Genomic DNA, 16,613 nt, shown 5'->3' on the forward strand with positions numbered 1-16,613 from the left:
GAAAGATGCAGTCTGTCATCCTACAGATTGATATAACATTAGAAGCAAGTACATTAGTTGTTTTAAATATTACTTCAAGGTTTCCCAACTTAACTGACCTGACTCCTATCTTTCATTAAGCTGCAGTTGTTGGAATAAGCCACACTAAGCAATTCTATTTGCAATTAAAATACACAAATGCGCTTTTTGAGAAACTTCTCAGCAGGTTAAAATGTCATTTTATACAGACATTTCATGCTAATTTCCTTTTCCAATTACTATTTCCTTTAGCAATCACTTAAAATTCCTTAGCTAAGAAAAATTACAGCAAAGCCTAGGAGAAGATGTGATCTGAATTCTGAAAATATATTTAAATAATGTGTATATATATATTGTTGTCTACTGATTTATTATTGCTAACATGTTTCATAAGGAATGCATTACTTGACAATATAGACATTATTTTCTAGTGTGAAGAGGTAACATTCTGCTTTGACCTTCCCCATAGTCCTTAGTGTATTATTTCTGTGATGGTATTAATTTGTTGTTGTATAAATATACATATTTTTCTTACCCTGTTACCTTTGTCACCAGGGAGGCCAGGAAGACCATCAAATCCTCTGTCACCCTAAGAAAGAAGAAATCACAGCTTTAGTAAGTGACTATTACACTAAATAACACTCATTAAATTGTGCCTTCCCTCTGAAAGTTAATTTCTACCCTTCATGACGTGCACTTTTGTTATTGAATGAAAGTCACATTATTATTGGATCAAACTCACAAAATTTGCTTTAGTGCACTACAGCAAGAGATGCCACACCCACTTTTACACTGTGCTGTAATTATGTTACTTATAAAAAGAAGTCTATACTGAAATTAAAATCATTATTCTAGCTGCACTTTGAAGTTGCAAAACTGACTTTACCACTATCAATACTCTGTTACTAGAAACTGACTCAGAGGGATAGGAATCATGCCCCAAGAATCAAGTTACTTCAAAGTCAGGCCCTTATAATTAATTACCAGATTTTAAATGGATGATTAATTCTCGACTCTTGTATCTGACCCAGCTATCTGATACCTCAGTATTTTCACTTAAAAGGATTTTGGGTTGGCCTTGAAGAAATTGTGGTAGCTACATGAAATCTGTCTAGCTCATTCCAAGACTGAAAAAAGCTTCAGGTCTCATTCTTATTTACCTTTGCACCAGGTTCTCCTGGCATTCCTCTGGCACCATCAGCTCCAGGACGTCCCTGAAAAAACCCCAAAGAGTAAATATTTGAAGATGCAGTGGAATCATTTAATATTCAGATATATTTGAAAAGAAACTATTTACCTAGAGCAGGATTGATCTAAATGCTACCTACCCTTTTGCCAGCTTTTCCACTTGGACCAGGGGCACCTTGAACACCACGAGGACCCTGAATTTGAAGAGTAGAATTCTTAGAATCACATTTATATCAAGGAGTTAAACATTTGACCTCAAGAACTAGATAATATATTTTTTTATATACAAAGCTGCATTTTTCCCCAGGAGATGGATTCTGGTTTCCAGATTCGTATTAGTTTTAATAGAAAATGAGCATCCAAACTGGCCTTAGCACTACCAATTTTAACACTGTTTTCATGAGATGGCTCTACACATGGCATAACTGGCCTTTTTAACATAAAAGCTTCTTACGTTCTTTTCATGACTGTGAAGCTCTCAGTCCTGTGGTTTGAAAACCCTTCTTCCTCTGATGCCAAAAAATATTTGTCACATAATTATTTGCTGAAAACTAAGGAGCACTGGTTTCAGATCCCTAACTTCTACACAAAAATGAGTTGTGCTGGTAAACAGCTCACATGCTGTCTTAGATTTACACAGCACAGTTTTAACTAGAGGGAAACCAAATTACCCCAGACTGAAAAATCAAATTCCACTTTTCAAACACATGTAACTTCCATTGATGACTGTCTGGGCATATGTTTCTGTGTAAGCTTTCTCATTTCTCATCCAAATGCATCCTCCTCAGGTGAATATAGCAATGGTAATGACCAGGCATCAAAAAATACTGAGTAGGAAGAGAAAAAATACCTAATTTTTAAGTAAGCAAACTGGAAGATTGCCCAGCTGTTCAGACTGTTTTTTTGTTTAACCGCTTTGTTTTTCTTATGCAAATACCCATGTTTTAAGACAAACACTTAATGATGTAGCAAATACCTGATACCACTTGAGATCTGGCCAAATTATTGTTTCAGAGACTCCTACCATGATTTCTTTAAGAACCTCCTATTACTTTTAGGTTAAAGCTAAAAGATTTAAATGTTTCAGCACTCTTTAACATAACTGCACAGGAGCTGATACCATAGCAAGCTGAGAAGAAAAGCATGCACTGACTCCTAAAGACTTACTCTTGCTATGTCACATCTTTCTTGAAAATACGCTGTTTAATTACCAATGAAATTCAACCTCTCTCACCTTACGAGATTTCTTAAGATCAGAGTCCAAGGTCATACAATACTGACATATGATTATTTAACAGTGAAAAGAGGCTGGAATGACAATATTAAAACAGGTTTTTCAAGTGTTGACACTCTACCTGTGATAACTGCTCTTTGTTATCTAGATATGCTACTTTCATATTTCAAATTGAACAATCAAGCTATTGCATTTGATTAGGATAGCTTTGTAAAAGCTACTTTTCTTCAGTTGCATGTAAAAAGCATAGAATGGATTGATTTCTTATAAGTGATATGAGTGCATTTTCTTAAAGGTAAACAAGCTCAAACATAGCAGGCAATATTGTTGTACCTGTGGACCTGGTTCACCACTTTCCCCCTTAGCACCTGCTGCTCCAGGTCCACCCTTGATGAAAAAAAGCAAAACATATTGTTTAAATATATCAAAAAAACTTTAAATGAATGTTACTTTCTATTTATATACATTCATTACAGGGAGAAAAAACCAATCATCTATTCACTAGGAGGTGTGAACTCATAATTTGAATCTGCAGATATACCCTGATATGTCATTGTCTAGACACTGGGCCTAAGTGAGCAAAAGCAATCTTTCTGTTACCAAAGAAAACTCCCATGGATTTGAATGTGATGAAATGTAACCCTTTATCCTATATTAATATCTGAGAGCTAAATATGAGCATAGTAAGAACATAAGTCGTGCAAACAGAAGTGCATTCACTGTAGGGAAGGCAACAGAAATGAAAGTCACCACTTTTAACCTTTAATTCTGTGTTGTACAGAAAATAACAGTCTTGTTCAACCTAAAAATCACCATAGGCAAAGAAAAATGCCCTGTCTAATCTTGTCATGGATGTCAGTGATGTTTTAATTAGGGTCTTTGTGCATCTGTCCCTGAAGAAGTAGAAAATCTATATACCTGCATCTCTTGACTTTCATTAAAGGATGATACAGATTTTCAGAGTAATTTTACTCATAAACAGACCTAAACAGATCTTCATCAATGGTAAGATTCTGTATATGGAATCTGGGGCAGAACTAATCAAAGTTGGTGTTTTCTTAATAGTCTCATACAAATAGACTAAAGAAAACAAAAAATCTTGACATGCTCACATAGAATACAGGCTCAGGGAAGCAACATACTGAAGTTTACTCTTATGGGCAAATAATTTTTGCATTTCTGAACTCTGAAACAAGTCATGGCCAAACATAGGTTTTTAATATGAAACAAATCTTGCAGAGTGTGGAAAATTGATAGTTCTCCTATATTCACCATCCTGACCATTCAAAGAAAGAATTGGTCTCATGGCTTGGCTTAGTGCATCCTGGAATGGAATGATTCCCACTGATCTTGCAGATACTGAACCAAGTCCTACACCAAATAAGAATCAGATACTGAGTTGACCCTGGCAGTGGAGAGAACAATGGCTTTAATTGGTTTTGACTGCCTGTTTGGGTTTTCCTGATGTAAACTCTGTTTTTAATTAATATAATTTATTAAAATTAATATATGTAGGCAGAAATTTATTTTGTATTCTATGTAATTAAGCCTGTGAACTCCAGACTCAGTTGAAGCTTGACTGGTACTTTGACAGCACTATGTTTAAGACTTAATAACTGGTATGTTTCTAAATGTATCTTATAGGCTATTAATGGTTTAACAAAATATAATTCATAGTAAGAATGTGACCTATGGACTTGTGTTACTGTGTTCTTAAACCTGTGCCTCTGTTTTGTTTACATACCACAGGTCCTGGTCTTCCAGTGAGTCCCATGGGACCAGGTGGACCTCTCATAGCAATCTGAGAAAACAAACAGAATAAAACAACATGTATCAAGGTAAATCTGCCAGCCAGCATACAAATTCTATGTAAAAACAATTTCATAATGCATTAGCAAATAGCCCCCATGATCGACTAAGTTGCTAGTAAGGATATCTACTATGATGAGATGATGCTTAGAGCTCTTTACTTCACATCTTGCATGATAGAAAGTGGAAAGTTTTTTTGGAGCTGTACCCTTGTGGCAGTTTTGTTGGTAGGCTCCTTGTGCTCACCCTAGCTTGCTGAAGAATAGCTTGTGCTTGAGCTTCCTGAGCTGAGATTGTTGGGCCCTTCTCACCATCTCCACCAAAGCGGAACTGCAAGTATCAAAACAAGAAAAGCATTCAGAATTTATCAAATTAAAACCATACTTGTTATTCACTGCAAGTGTTTAAACCACATCAAAGACACAGGATCTCAGTCTTTAGTTTACTGCTCTAACTTCAGAAGACTGATCCAGGCCACTGGATCCAGCATGAATATTAAGTCATTAGTAATAGGTTAGAACTGAAGTACAGGTCTAATTCCTTAAGAGCAATCATTTTCTTGATTTCTTAGGATTTTGATTGTCATTTTCTTTGTTTGTTTGTTTCAAAAAGAGACCCAAATAGACTCTAATTATCTGCTACCCACACTAATTATTAGTTACCCACAGAAAAACACAATTCAATTTAAGGCAGACTTCAATTTGAAAAATATTTTGTATCTAAAATGGAACAGTTTTGTGTAATTTCTGACAATTTTAAAACAAATTACAGAATACAATTGAAGCAGTCATTGCTGCACTCCAACTCTTAAGGCTCATGAAACTGTTAGCAGAAGCTTTGCAATGTTGCAGAGACACTAATCTGCAATAAGAATCTCAGCTTTCCAAAGTAATGGTGTAGGCACACTGTATCAGGGTCATGAATTTTCACTGCCCACACCAGTTTGCTTAGTCTGCCTCCACCTAGATTTGGCACAGTAGCTAAGGTCCTTCTCCTGCAGTCATATTATCACAATGGAAAATTTTTTTGGAAAGTAATGGAAAACTTACTGCTTTAAGCTCACACAAATGAGCTCCTGACTTATTCTAAAAGAAGAGAACTACCAAGCCTTTTATCATTTGAAATGAAGCCAGGTGGTTTGTAGGGATCTGCATGATGTGGAATCAACCACATTTTCCAAATATTTTTCCAAGCAAAACTGCCTGAATACATTGGCTTGCATTAATTGAAAAGGTGAACCCATTTTGATGAATTCAAGCCCCACACATGATAATGAGAAGCCACAAAACCCACAAAAGGTGTCTCCTACATGTTACTTGGTGTTTTGAATGTATCTCTATGCAAGACAGTTTGCCACTGCTAGGTTTGATTCTACCTGTTTATTCCTTTATACCCAAATGGTTATATAAGCTAGTGAGTAGGTCACCTGTTACAAAAAGATATTTAGTGGCTTCAAGGTGGGATTTATAAATGTGGAAAAGAATCCTGGAGGGTGGTTAAAATACTAAGCTGGAATTCATGAGACCTGAAGCAAATTTATTCCTTTCTGAGAAACTTCTATTTTGACTTGGTAAATTACATGTGGTAACTCATTAACATCTAAAAAGAAAGCTAGTGAGATTTTTGCAAAGTGACTGATAGGTTAAGTAATAGTCCACACTTGCTACCTTTAATGGAACAAACTGATACAGCAATTACAGCTGGAAGAATATTTTGGGAATAATACCCCTGAGGAGCAGTGGCATTTTTCCATCAACTTATTGGTAAATAAATTATTTCAGTTCTACAGCCAGCTGCAATAACTAAACTTTGTTCAAGCATGAGGTCAAAAACATTAGCTTATTTTAATAAACTTCCATTTGTTTTTTCAGAAATAGAAAATAAAACTTTACTAAATCTTCCTTTCCTCATTGATACTGATGGAGTCCTGCCTCCTGAATCAGAACTGCAGCAATGGCTGCTCCAAGACTTTTTACTTACTTTGCTTTACTTACCAAAAATACTGCCCCTTCCTTTACATTTGGTATATCAGTTCTCTAGGGTGGTAGTACTCACCAGAGCTTTCTTGTACACACGTACACTTAGGAATAATGACTTCCATTAATATAGTACTTTTCATACCACAAAGCTCCAAGATACTTTAATAGCTTTGAGCTTGTTCTTCCACCTGCTAAAACAGATGGTGTTTTGCTTTGACTCCAGTGGGAGCAGAACTGGCTATGTGTATACATTTCTATTCAAAGGATGCACTGACTCTTCAAAGAATACATTGAAGTCCAATTTTAAGCATGGAATGCCTAAAATTCTCCATGTCAAGGAGACTTGAAAGCACACATGCCTGCTGGGAATACATGGCCTTTGTGCAACAGCAAACTCCTTGTTTAGGACATATAGTAGCAAATAATAGTTACTGTTGAAAATATAAGGAGGATTTCAGAGAGTGCAAAACATTCATGTAGGTTGCAATTTGGCAGTCATGCAGGAGCTAAAGCATGTTTTTTTTAAGGAAAATATGGTACCATATGATCTCCAAATGCTTACACTACACAACAAACACTGCATCATCTCTCATTCTAAAGACAAAAGGCAGAAGAGAAAAAGAAAACACCAATGCGTTTCCTGAAACGCACATCTCTTCAGAGGCTGGCTATCCCATCATCACAACTTACTGGCAACATTAACATGGTCCCGGGGGGACCTGCTAAGCCATCAGCACCAGGGAGACCAGGACGACCAGGTGGACCCTAAGAGAACCAAGGGATGAGAACAAAAATATAGTTACATAAGATAAATCTTTTGACTCACTCACACACACACTTGCATTCATAATCATACACTTAAAGGTTTAATATTATTGCTGCCAATGGTTTGGAAATTCTATTCATTATTAGTGAAGTAACTGAAAAACTGAATTTGGGGAAGACATTTATCAGTAGGCAATAAAACTATTATTTTACTTACAAATTGTATGAAAAAATGCAGTACAGAGTACCAAATTACAGAGGCTCTGCTCATGACTTTATAGGTTGGGCTGAGTTGAGATTCACATTGTGTTTCAGTATTTCTTTTATTTGATATAGAGAACTAACAGTGATTAATCTCTTTAAACCTTTTGAGTAGGCTTAATTTTCAAAGGCTACATATGTCCTGCAACTATGAATTGAAATCTATTTTTTATGAAATCTAATTCTCTCTTACAGTGTGAAAAGAGCTAAACTTCACATGTAAGGTGGAGTATAAGAAATGTACCAATGTGTGTACATAATGCTCACTTTTATTGATCCAACACACTGCATAGGAAAATATTGCTGTTGTTACAACAGTTAGATTTATAATTGCACCCTTCCTCCCAGCAATCTGCATGCTGCGTTTTTACTAGCTGAAGTTGTCAAGTGCAGGAAGGACCTGCATCAAGAGTGCTCATTTGCCTGCTGCATGTCTGCCAAAGAGAGTACTCATTCACCAGAATTACTCTTTGCAGAGTTGCAATGATAGACCAACAAGCATCAAACTATATTAACTGGTTCTTTTACCTACTCACAAGTTGGAAAAAAACCACAAAACATAAGAAAGCTGATAATAAAAAATGTTTGGTGTTTTTTGCATACTTCAGGAATGAAGATCAGTAGTCTGTTACTGAGTCTGTTTGAGACCTTTTTTCAAAAAAACCTGAAGCATCAAAAAATAATCCCCTACTAATAATACATTACAGGTAATTCCTAAATTGAGAATTACTACTAAATCAGATCTAAAAGATTGAATAAGATGCTCTAATTGCTTAAAAGAACCATTATATATCCAGGTAGTTTTGAGTTAAGGTTAAAATAATTGAGAAATCATTGAATACACTTGCAAAGCACCCAAAGAACCTTCACTGTGACCTGCAGTCACTTTATGCCATATGATTGAGTCTTTGTCAAGATTAAATTGAAATATTAGACCAGAAGATGAAGATCAGATTACTGAAAATGAAACTGAAAATTACATTACTTTTCAATTTCTTCTCCATTGCACCATTTTATATGAGAGAAATTAATCTATATAGTAAGTAAAAGTGGGACCACTTAGGGTCCTCTGCAGGAGGGTACGTTAATTCATTCCTCAATTGTCTTATATTTATTATAAGGACTAGAATGATATAATAATTTAGTACAAAAGCTGAAGCACCATAGACAACTATAAAAAGTGGTGTTTTTCTCTTCTGTAGAACTGTGCTTAAGCAACATTCTTAATTATTCTAGGAATTAATGTGGGCTTTCTAAAATGAAGCAATGTGTTATCCTTGTGTGGCAACTTTCTGACATTACTTTTTAAAATTTTTTACCTAAGATGAAAGGTAGTCAGAATAGTTATCATAAGACCTAGAGCCTTTATTCATTTTGTTGTCTAAGTAAAAACCCAAACCTGTCCACATATGTTTAAAATTTAAAGTAAGACATGTTATTTCATCAGGAAGAAATCTGTAAGCAGAATCTGGTTGCAGAAATTTGTATTGTTGTCATGAGTTTGGTAACTCATTTCTACTATTATTTATTTGTGCAATGTGTCCTTTTTTATATAAAACATGAAGTCATGCTCTAACAGGTACATGATGTGTTTAGGCAAGAACTTCCTTATGATTAAGTCAATAAGTAATTAGTTTAAAAACTGAGTATTATCAGTAGTCATTCCCTTACAAGGTGTTAAAATTTCCATTTTATGAGTTTAAATTCCAAAATAGTTGTTTAGTTAATCTACAGGAAATAAATATGAAAAAGTATGGATGCTGACTTACTGTCAAAGTGAAGCATTTTTGGGATCTTAACACTCTCCAGCTTCACTATTCAGTGAAGCAATAGCATCTTCTTAGCACTTTCCATACACAAATACAACATGAACATGCTAGAATCGCCAGGAAATTATTACCCATAAAACTCAAGAAAGTTTTTTTAGCATATTTTCCTCACATGAATGTATTTAGGCTGTTTCAAATTTGTGCTAGTTGAGGCAGTAAGAAAAGGCTTGTGTGAACATGTCAGACTAAAATAATAGCATAAATGTAAATTATTCATGACTGGATAGGGTTCTCATGCACTGAGTTATTTGATTTGGCCAATAAATTCTGTTTAGATCATCTAAATATTATCCATCACTTTCAGTATTTCCATCTGTGTTTTGATTCCTCAGAGCTTGTTTTACTCCATATCTCCACATGTCACAGATGAGGTATACTGATTTTTTAAAAACTCAATCAAATCCATACAAAATGTTTGTACATTAAAATAATTCACATCAAAACAAAGAAATCTAGACAAATAGGAACTTTATTTTTTTCCTGTATTTACACTACCTCTACCACTAAGGAAGTGTTTGTCCAGATTCTCAGTTGATTTGCTCAGTTCCACTGAGGTTTCTAAACCTATAAGTAGTATATAACTCAGACCTGGATCTAACCCACTTACACTTGGAGCAATTAGTGCAAGACATACCATGAATATGCAGAATAAACTGTATGTTGACTTACCCTTTCACCAGGGTCACCTGGAGGACCAACAGGACCTTGTAGGCCTGGGGGACCTGTAAGACCCTATGTAAAATGAATGACGTTATTATGCTGAATTACAGCTCGCAGCAATTTTTAACTATTTTTTAATCTGGAAAATTATGTTGAACATATATTTGGATAAATTATTTATAAGGCAGCATACTTTTTTTTCTTACAAAGATTTACAGTCAACATTCAAAAGTTTGATTTTCATGTCCACTCAGCTGGTAGCATGCTGACATTGAAAATGCTGGAGATGCCCCTTTTATACTCCCTTCTGAAAACACCAAGCCAATTATACCATTTGGGAACTATGATAGAACCAATATTAATTGTGTTAACTCATATGAATACCAAAGCACAGTGGATAAATCAAAGGCAATAAAAGGAAATTGTGATTAATCTACTTACAGCAGGTCCTCTTGGTCCAGGTGGTCCTTCAATGAGCATACCCTAGATGGGGATGAAAAAAGATACTAAGGTGGTTGTGTCTTGGAGGAAAACATAAAATATCTTTTTAGCTGAACTACTGGAGTTAATATTTCTTAGTGTTTTGATAAACTTTTTAGGGGATCTTCTGTCCACAGTTACTAGAATTGGAATCTCAATTGCTCTGTGGCTTTAAAAGTGAGAAACACTTCTAGGCTGGAGGGACCTTACAGCATTGTATTCAAAATACATGGGGTTTTTTTATGGTGTTAAAGCATTTGATGTGAATAGCTCTATTTCTATGTTGTGAGTCTTACAGAACCTCCTAGTTCCTTTTTTTTTTTTTTTTTTGCATGCAGACCCAAATCCAGATTCCAGGTCATGTTAAGACCTATGGATACATGATTCTGACTTGTACTTGGCTTTCCATAGGAAAGAGAACTGGACAAACAAGCTTGAGGCTAGCTGTGCTGAACTCAAACAATGTTGGTGACTGGCAGTGGCTGTTATGGATGTAAACTAAATGTATCTTGCAATGGTTTAAAAAAGCCATGCATTTTCTGACTTAACACACTCTGAGCTTGTTCACAGGTCACAACCAAGAGGTCACAATCTTGACTTGTAACTTGTTCATTATTGTAGACCTTTAACTTTGATGATCAGTTGCAAAATGCTAATCCTTGGGTAGAAATATGGAATTAGCAGGAAGCTTTTAGACCGCAGAATCCAGACTTTTGATATTTAGGTAACAATGTCATGTGACAGTATTTCATCAAACTTCAACTTAAAGTTGGTTTTTTCCCTTCATACATCTGTACCTAATTTTCTATGAAATAGACATTTCTGTTTGGGTCCCTGAAAACTGTATAATCAATTTCTTCTTTAAAGTTCAGTTTTGTTTTAGTTTCTAACCATCAAGCATGTGCTACAGTAAATTTTGTCCTACTGGAAAAGCCACTTACAATGGCAAAACGATACCCATACTACTATTTAAAAATGAGAAAAAATCTGTAAACTGCTGCTGTGTTACTGTGCTTATGATCAAATAAAGTATTTAATTAAACTTTAACAGTTCGATTGCACCCACACAGATTAAACATCCAAACATTTACTTAACTTTTCAGAGGGACTTCTTTGCCCTTGTTGAAACCCGTGGTTTCAGTGTTATCTGTGCTAAGCTGGCAGCTACCTCTGTAGGTCTGTCCAAGCTGTGTTTAGTAAATGGCCTGAAAAGCAGATCTATGCTTTTTTTTTTCTCTGCACAAGAAGATTCTCCTTGTTTTAATGAACAGGTGTTTAGTCCTTTGTGTGACTGCAAGAGAAGGCTGAAAGTCTGTTACCACTTTTACACCATCCACACTGCGAGTGCTATTTTAGAGATCAAAGGTAAGGTTACATTAATCTATCATGAACCATGTGGTTTCATAATGATGCATCAACATACATGTTACATAGTGCTACAAACACCCTCACCCACATCAGTACTTACAGGTTCAATCACAGCTGGTTCTCCTTTTTGGCCTTTTTCTCCATAAGCCCCATGTCCAGTCACCTAGCCAGTAAAAACAGGCCCCCAAATGAAAATGAGCAGGTCTAAGGACCTGGCACAATAAAGAACTGCAGCAACCTGTAACTGAAATCTAAAGCTGGAACTGATCTCTGCTGTGAAAAACACATTGCTATCTCAAATTATATCAATCAAAAATATTTAATACATGAGAAGTGGAAAATGCAAAAACTGCATGCAATTATTTGATATGATCCATTTTTAGTTTTCCAGTGAGATGTAATAGTATGCATCCCATAGTTTGCATTAGAACTTTGAACTGAGAATCTAAATTCTGCTTGCATGTCAAAAAGTTGTTTCTTATTGAACAGACATATTCTTGGCAATTAACAGTGATTCTTCATGGCTTTCTTAGTTAACCAAGCCTAAAATAAGCTGGAAAGAAGGATCCCTTGGTCACATATGGACAGCACCCTTCAAGATCCTGATTTCATTCTTTAGACATCAATAACATGTAAATGAGTCTCAGAAGAGTCTGTGACTTCATAGCATAAATGGGAAAGGAGTTAAGTGGCATTGTAAACATATTTCATGGTTAGCCAGTTATGCCTGCTAGCTGCATGAATTGGCATCAACTGCAACCTTCTTTTAGGATCAGCTCTAAATGAAGTTTTGGGCTCAGGATTAAACCAACAAAAGTACCAAAAACAGTAACACATGCTAATGGGAGAACACAGATCTAAGCTTCACACAAAAGAAAATAAACTGTTTGGTTTTTTTTTCCAAACCAGGAGATAAGTATTTTTCTTCAGAAGTACCTCTTGATTGCTAACACTGCATACTAGAAATTAAATTCAACTCTGATCAGATGAAAATGTGATTTTTAAAAATTACTGTTTTAGTATGGTGATTCCACATTTACACTAAAATAGCTGGTGATTTGAAAATTTTAACAATAATGTTACCATATTTCAATATGAAATATTTTGGAAAAGAAAAGCAGAGATTAAAAAAATGTGGTTTGTGCATTTTGTATTGATTTATAAAGGCACAGATCTCACTAGTAACAATGCAATAGTTCATAAAAATCAAGTAGCAAAAGGTATAAATATGTTCTATTGTATGATTGAATATTGGTTGTAAAAAATTATATCTGGTCTCCATCTTTGCAAGTATTGCCCCTTCCTAAAAGTTTCCAGGTGCTGGGTTATTTTCATCTTGCCTTTTTTATCACCTGTTCCAAATACATCCACAGGAAAATGATAGATCTGATTCAGCAGATGAAAGTCATAAAAGCTGGCACAGTTCAGAGCATGGGTTCTAATTCAAGTTGTCTGACTCCTTCAGCTTTGTAGCAAGGCATTTTAAGTTGAAATTTACACCAGGGGATAGAGTCTACACAATCATTCGCTTAATGCAGGCACAAATGGTGCCTTATGGGCTCTCTGCTTTGCAGATAATCTGACCTTTTCTGTGTCATTCTGCTAGTGTCCCCATCTGTGCTAGAAGGGAAAAAGTAAGCATGTATCCCATTGCATAGATAAGGATCATTAAAAAATACAATTACCCCAACAGGGTTTAGAGAGGAGTGATAAATGAAATACAGAAGTATGGGTTTCAAGGTTGGCAGAGAAAAGCAACCTCACAGCATTTGCTGTTATTTCTTGGATCCTTTGTAGACTGAAGTTTGGAGTTTGTGAGGAGAAAATAAAGATAAGACTGAGCAAATACCTCAAACAAAATTCTCCTTTCCTACTACACTCAGGGGTTTCTTAATTAAAAATCCAAGTGAGAATTAATTTTGCTGCTAGTCTCAGTCATACTAGTTTTCTTTGCTGCTTCTACAATCCAATAAACTGGTAAATGAGGCTCTTGGCACAACTAAAGGAAAATTAAAGCCTTGCTGTTAAGCCTGTGATTAAGTCAGAAGGAAAGAAAGAGCTACAAAATACAAAGAAAAAAAAGGAGCATGATTCACAGGATCCACCATGTCATACTATCTTTCTTTATATATACTGAGCTGTTAAATCATTCCTAGGTCATAAATCTGTCACCTAAGCTTTTTTTCATGAAAGGCTTCATATCTTCTCCTTCCCACTCATGAATTTCCTCCTCAGAAGGCAACAGGAGACGTTAAGACACTTCAATGCATTTCATCTTCTTCGGGTAATAATATAAAAATCTTAATTACAGTACTTGCAGCTGCATTAGAACTTACATTCTTGCCAGCTTTAGGTCTAGTTAAGAAATATTTTTTAAACTGTTAATTTTATAATTTATTTTTTAAACTCCACCTCTTCTTTACTTTCCCTCCCATCTTTAACCCTCCCTTACTCCCTTCACCAAAAGAGACCAAACACCTGCATTTAATAAAAAAGAAAGTTCACAATTACTAAAACAAAAGGATGGACTTCATAAAAACGTGAGAATATACCTAGTATGTAGAAGGAGCTCTGGATCAGGCTCTGTACAGTTCTGAGACTGTACAGTTATAAAGAAACTACTAAATTACATTAATCTGCATTATGCCTTCAGTCAACTTACGCTTGTTTCTGTGATATCAGTCTCTGCAGGAACACCTGGACCAAACTCCTCATTAGTAGAATCAGTTGGTTTCTCTTCATATTCTTTATATTCATAAAAATCATATTCGCCTAAGTCTCCATCTACCAGCAGATCAGATTCACTGAGGTCTATTCCTCTGCTTCCATATTCAGTTTCCTCAGTTTTTTTATCATAATCCTCTCCAGTTATGTATTCTTCTGCAAACACTTCTTCAACAGGATTTTGCTATTCATATCAGTAGCCGATTTGGGAATAGGAGGAATACGTGAGTTATTGTTAGTAAAGCAATGTGAGCATATGCTGATCTACCATGATGACTTGTCAAATGAAGAAAGAACAGTAGAACTGCAGCATATTATCTTTTAATTAGAGTCTGAAGGAATGGCAGTTCAGCCTTTCAGAGTAATTAAAAGATCTTTGTATAGGTATTACAAAGGAGTAATGCTTTCATACACATTTTCTTTAAGTTCTAAAAACATTTTATTTAGTATATCCAGTATGCTGTATATCCAGTACTGCTTCTTCATGTTACTTCAGTGCCAAATATAGCTAAATTTCCCTGCTTGGTTTCACACTTACAAGTATTCATGAATGAAAAAAAATGCACCAGAATGAGTAGTGCATAAATTCAGACTTTTTTACAGTAACAACACTTTAGTTAAGCTGAGCCTTCTATTTTATTTTTTTTTACTTCTTTTTTTTTTTTTTAACTTTTTTTTTCTTCTTGTGTGTGTGAAAATTCCAATACTGAGCTAAATGTTGCAACTTCTTTTCTCTTGTTAATAATTTGGCAGTTTATTTATCACTCACAAAGTCATGGTTCATGTCATTGCAATTGATATACATTTTGGCTGAGTCAAATTCAACTTGCCAAATTCAGATGAACTTTAACATTTCTGAAATCTAAGCTTTCATTTTCAAGTATGTAAACTGTCAAACCAAGCAACAATCTTACAAGCAACAAAGCAGTTTAAAAGAATGCTATATTTGAGATGTACAAAACCATTTGTGAAAAAAAAGGATTGCTTTATTTTGTTACACAGGTCTCTTGAAAGGGTAATTTTGAAAAAAAAAAGTTCAGATATTCCTAATGAGAGATATATTGTAGATACTCAGACAAGATGAACTAGTATGATCTTAAAAAAATAGTAACATGCTTATCAACATCCAGAGTAATTAAAGATATTTAGATCTAACCTTTATATTGATCTGTGATATATATACATCTTAATTCACTTTCCAAGATATACAGGAGGACAAGAGAAAAAGAAAAGGGAACTCTTTCTCTTTTCAAATGTTTGTGGGGAATTGGGAGTGCAGTTTTGTACATCTTTTAAGCAATATGTCTTCATTTTGAAAGGAAAATGTAAAATAAAAATGAAAACAGTACTTCTTATAATCAGCCATCATTTTTCTAACAGTAGTGTTAATTAATATGTAGAAATATTAATCAACACTGGCTGTAGGTATGGTAACCTTAATAAAATAATGTTTAGGCTTGCCATTGTGGCTTTCTAAAAAAGTGGTTTCTAACATAAATCAAAATTATAATTTTATATTTTTGAGAGTTCAAAATGCAATGCTTCACAGAAGCTCAGTGAAAAGGAAATAATTTTGTATTAATTAAAAGATATTTGAAACAATAAAATAATGATGGCTTTTGACTCAACTTCAATATGCTGCTGTGCTTGCAGCCATTCCTTGGCTTGTGTTAGGCTCATTTTATGCTGCATCTTAAAAGTTACAGAAAGAATTAGAGACTTCACTGTCTCTTAGTTTAGGAGGGCTATGTATAGTATTTAACCTAGTTTATACTAGACATAGCTCCATTGACATCCACACAACAACCCTGCATTTCCACAGTATATATCACTAAATGATTTCCAGAAGAATGAACTCCACATTCTAGAGATTCAGCAGATCTCTACAGAATTAATGGGAGTTCTGCCCAAGAAAATAGTAGATTCTGATATTGGCTGAGAAATAATTATATTGCATTAATTTCTGTTATGTACATATCTGTATATTTACACAGAAGGACATTTGTTCTTTTAAAATATGTTTGATATGTAAGTCTTTTTGCATTTTGCTTTCTCAGGAATCCTTATTACCTCATTTGCTTCAGTAGTTCTGAAGGGAGCTTCTGTCCGGGGTCCATAGTCATTTTCAGCTATGCTATACTCTTGAAATCCATCAACAACGTTTGCCTGGTATTAAAAAAAAGGTGCATTATTAAAAAAAACAACAAACTTATAGGAAAAATTCAAGTGATATCACATTTATTCAGGTTATGGTATTAGCCAGATGTATTCATCTAGTGGGGTTAGGTTTATTTTTTC

General features: G+C 34.8%; 1 protein-coding gene across 1 annotated transcript in view; it reads right to left on the reverse strand.

The window, feature by feature from the left end:
• The window catches only part of COL11A1 (collagen, type XI, alpha 1), a 134,733-nt gene that overhangs the window by 75,686 nt on the left and 42,434 nt on the right, over positions 1 to 16,613 (reverse strand). The window contains exons 7-18 of the mRNA XM_010006667.1: positions 16,386 to 16,481; positions 14,254 to 14,499; positions 11,692 to 11,754; positions 10,185 to 10,226; positions 9,753 to 9,815; positions 6,919 to 6,993; positions 4,496 to 4,579; positions 4,185 to 4,241; positions 2,774 to 2,827; positions 1,347 to 1,400; positions 1,179 to 1,232; positions 554 to 607 (exon numbers count right to left, since the gene is read on the reverse strand). Of these exons, the coding sequence (XP_010004969.1) occupies positions 554 to 607; positions 1,179 to 1,232; positions 1,347 to 1,400; positions 2,774 to 2,827; positions 4,185 to 4,241; positions 4,496 to 4,579; positions 6,919 to 6,993; positions 9,753 to 9,815; positions 10,185 to 10,226; positions 11,692 to 11,754; positions 14,254 to 14,499; positions 16,386 to 16,481 (942 nt within the window). The remainder of the gene's footprint in view (positions 1 to 553; positions 608 to 1,178; positions 1,233 to 1,346; positions 1,401 to 2,773; positions 2,828 to 4,184; positions 4,242 to 4,495; positions 4,580 to 6,918; positions 6,994 to 9,752; positions 9,816 to 10,184; positions 10,227 to 11,691; positions 11,755 to 14,253; positions 14,500 to 16,385; positions 16,482 to 16,613) is intronic.

The sequence above is a fragment of the Chaetura pelagica genome, unplaced genomic scaffold (genome assembly GCF_000747805.2).
Source record: "Chaetura pelagica isolate M959 unplaced genomic scaffold, ChaPel_1.0 scaffold69, whole genome shotgun sequence".
Taxonomy (NCBI): Eukaryota; Metazoa; Chordata; class Aves; order Apodiformes; family Apodidae; genus Chaetura; species Chaetura pelagica.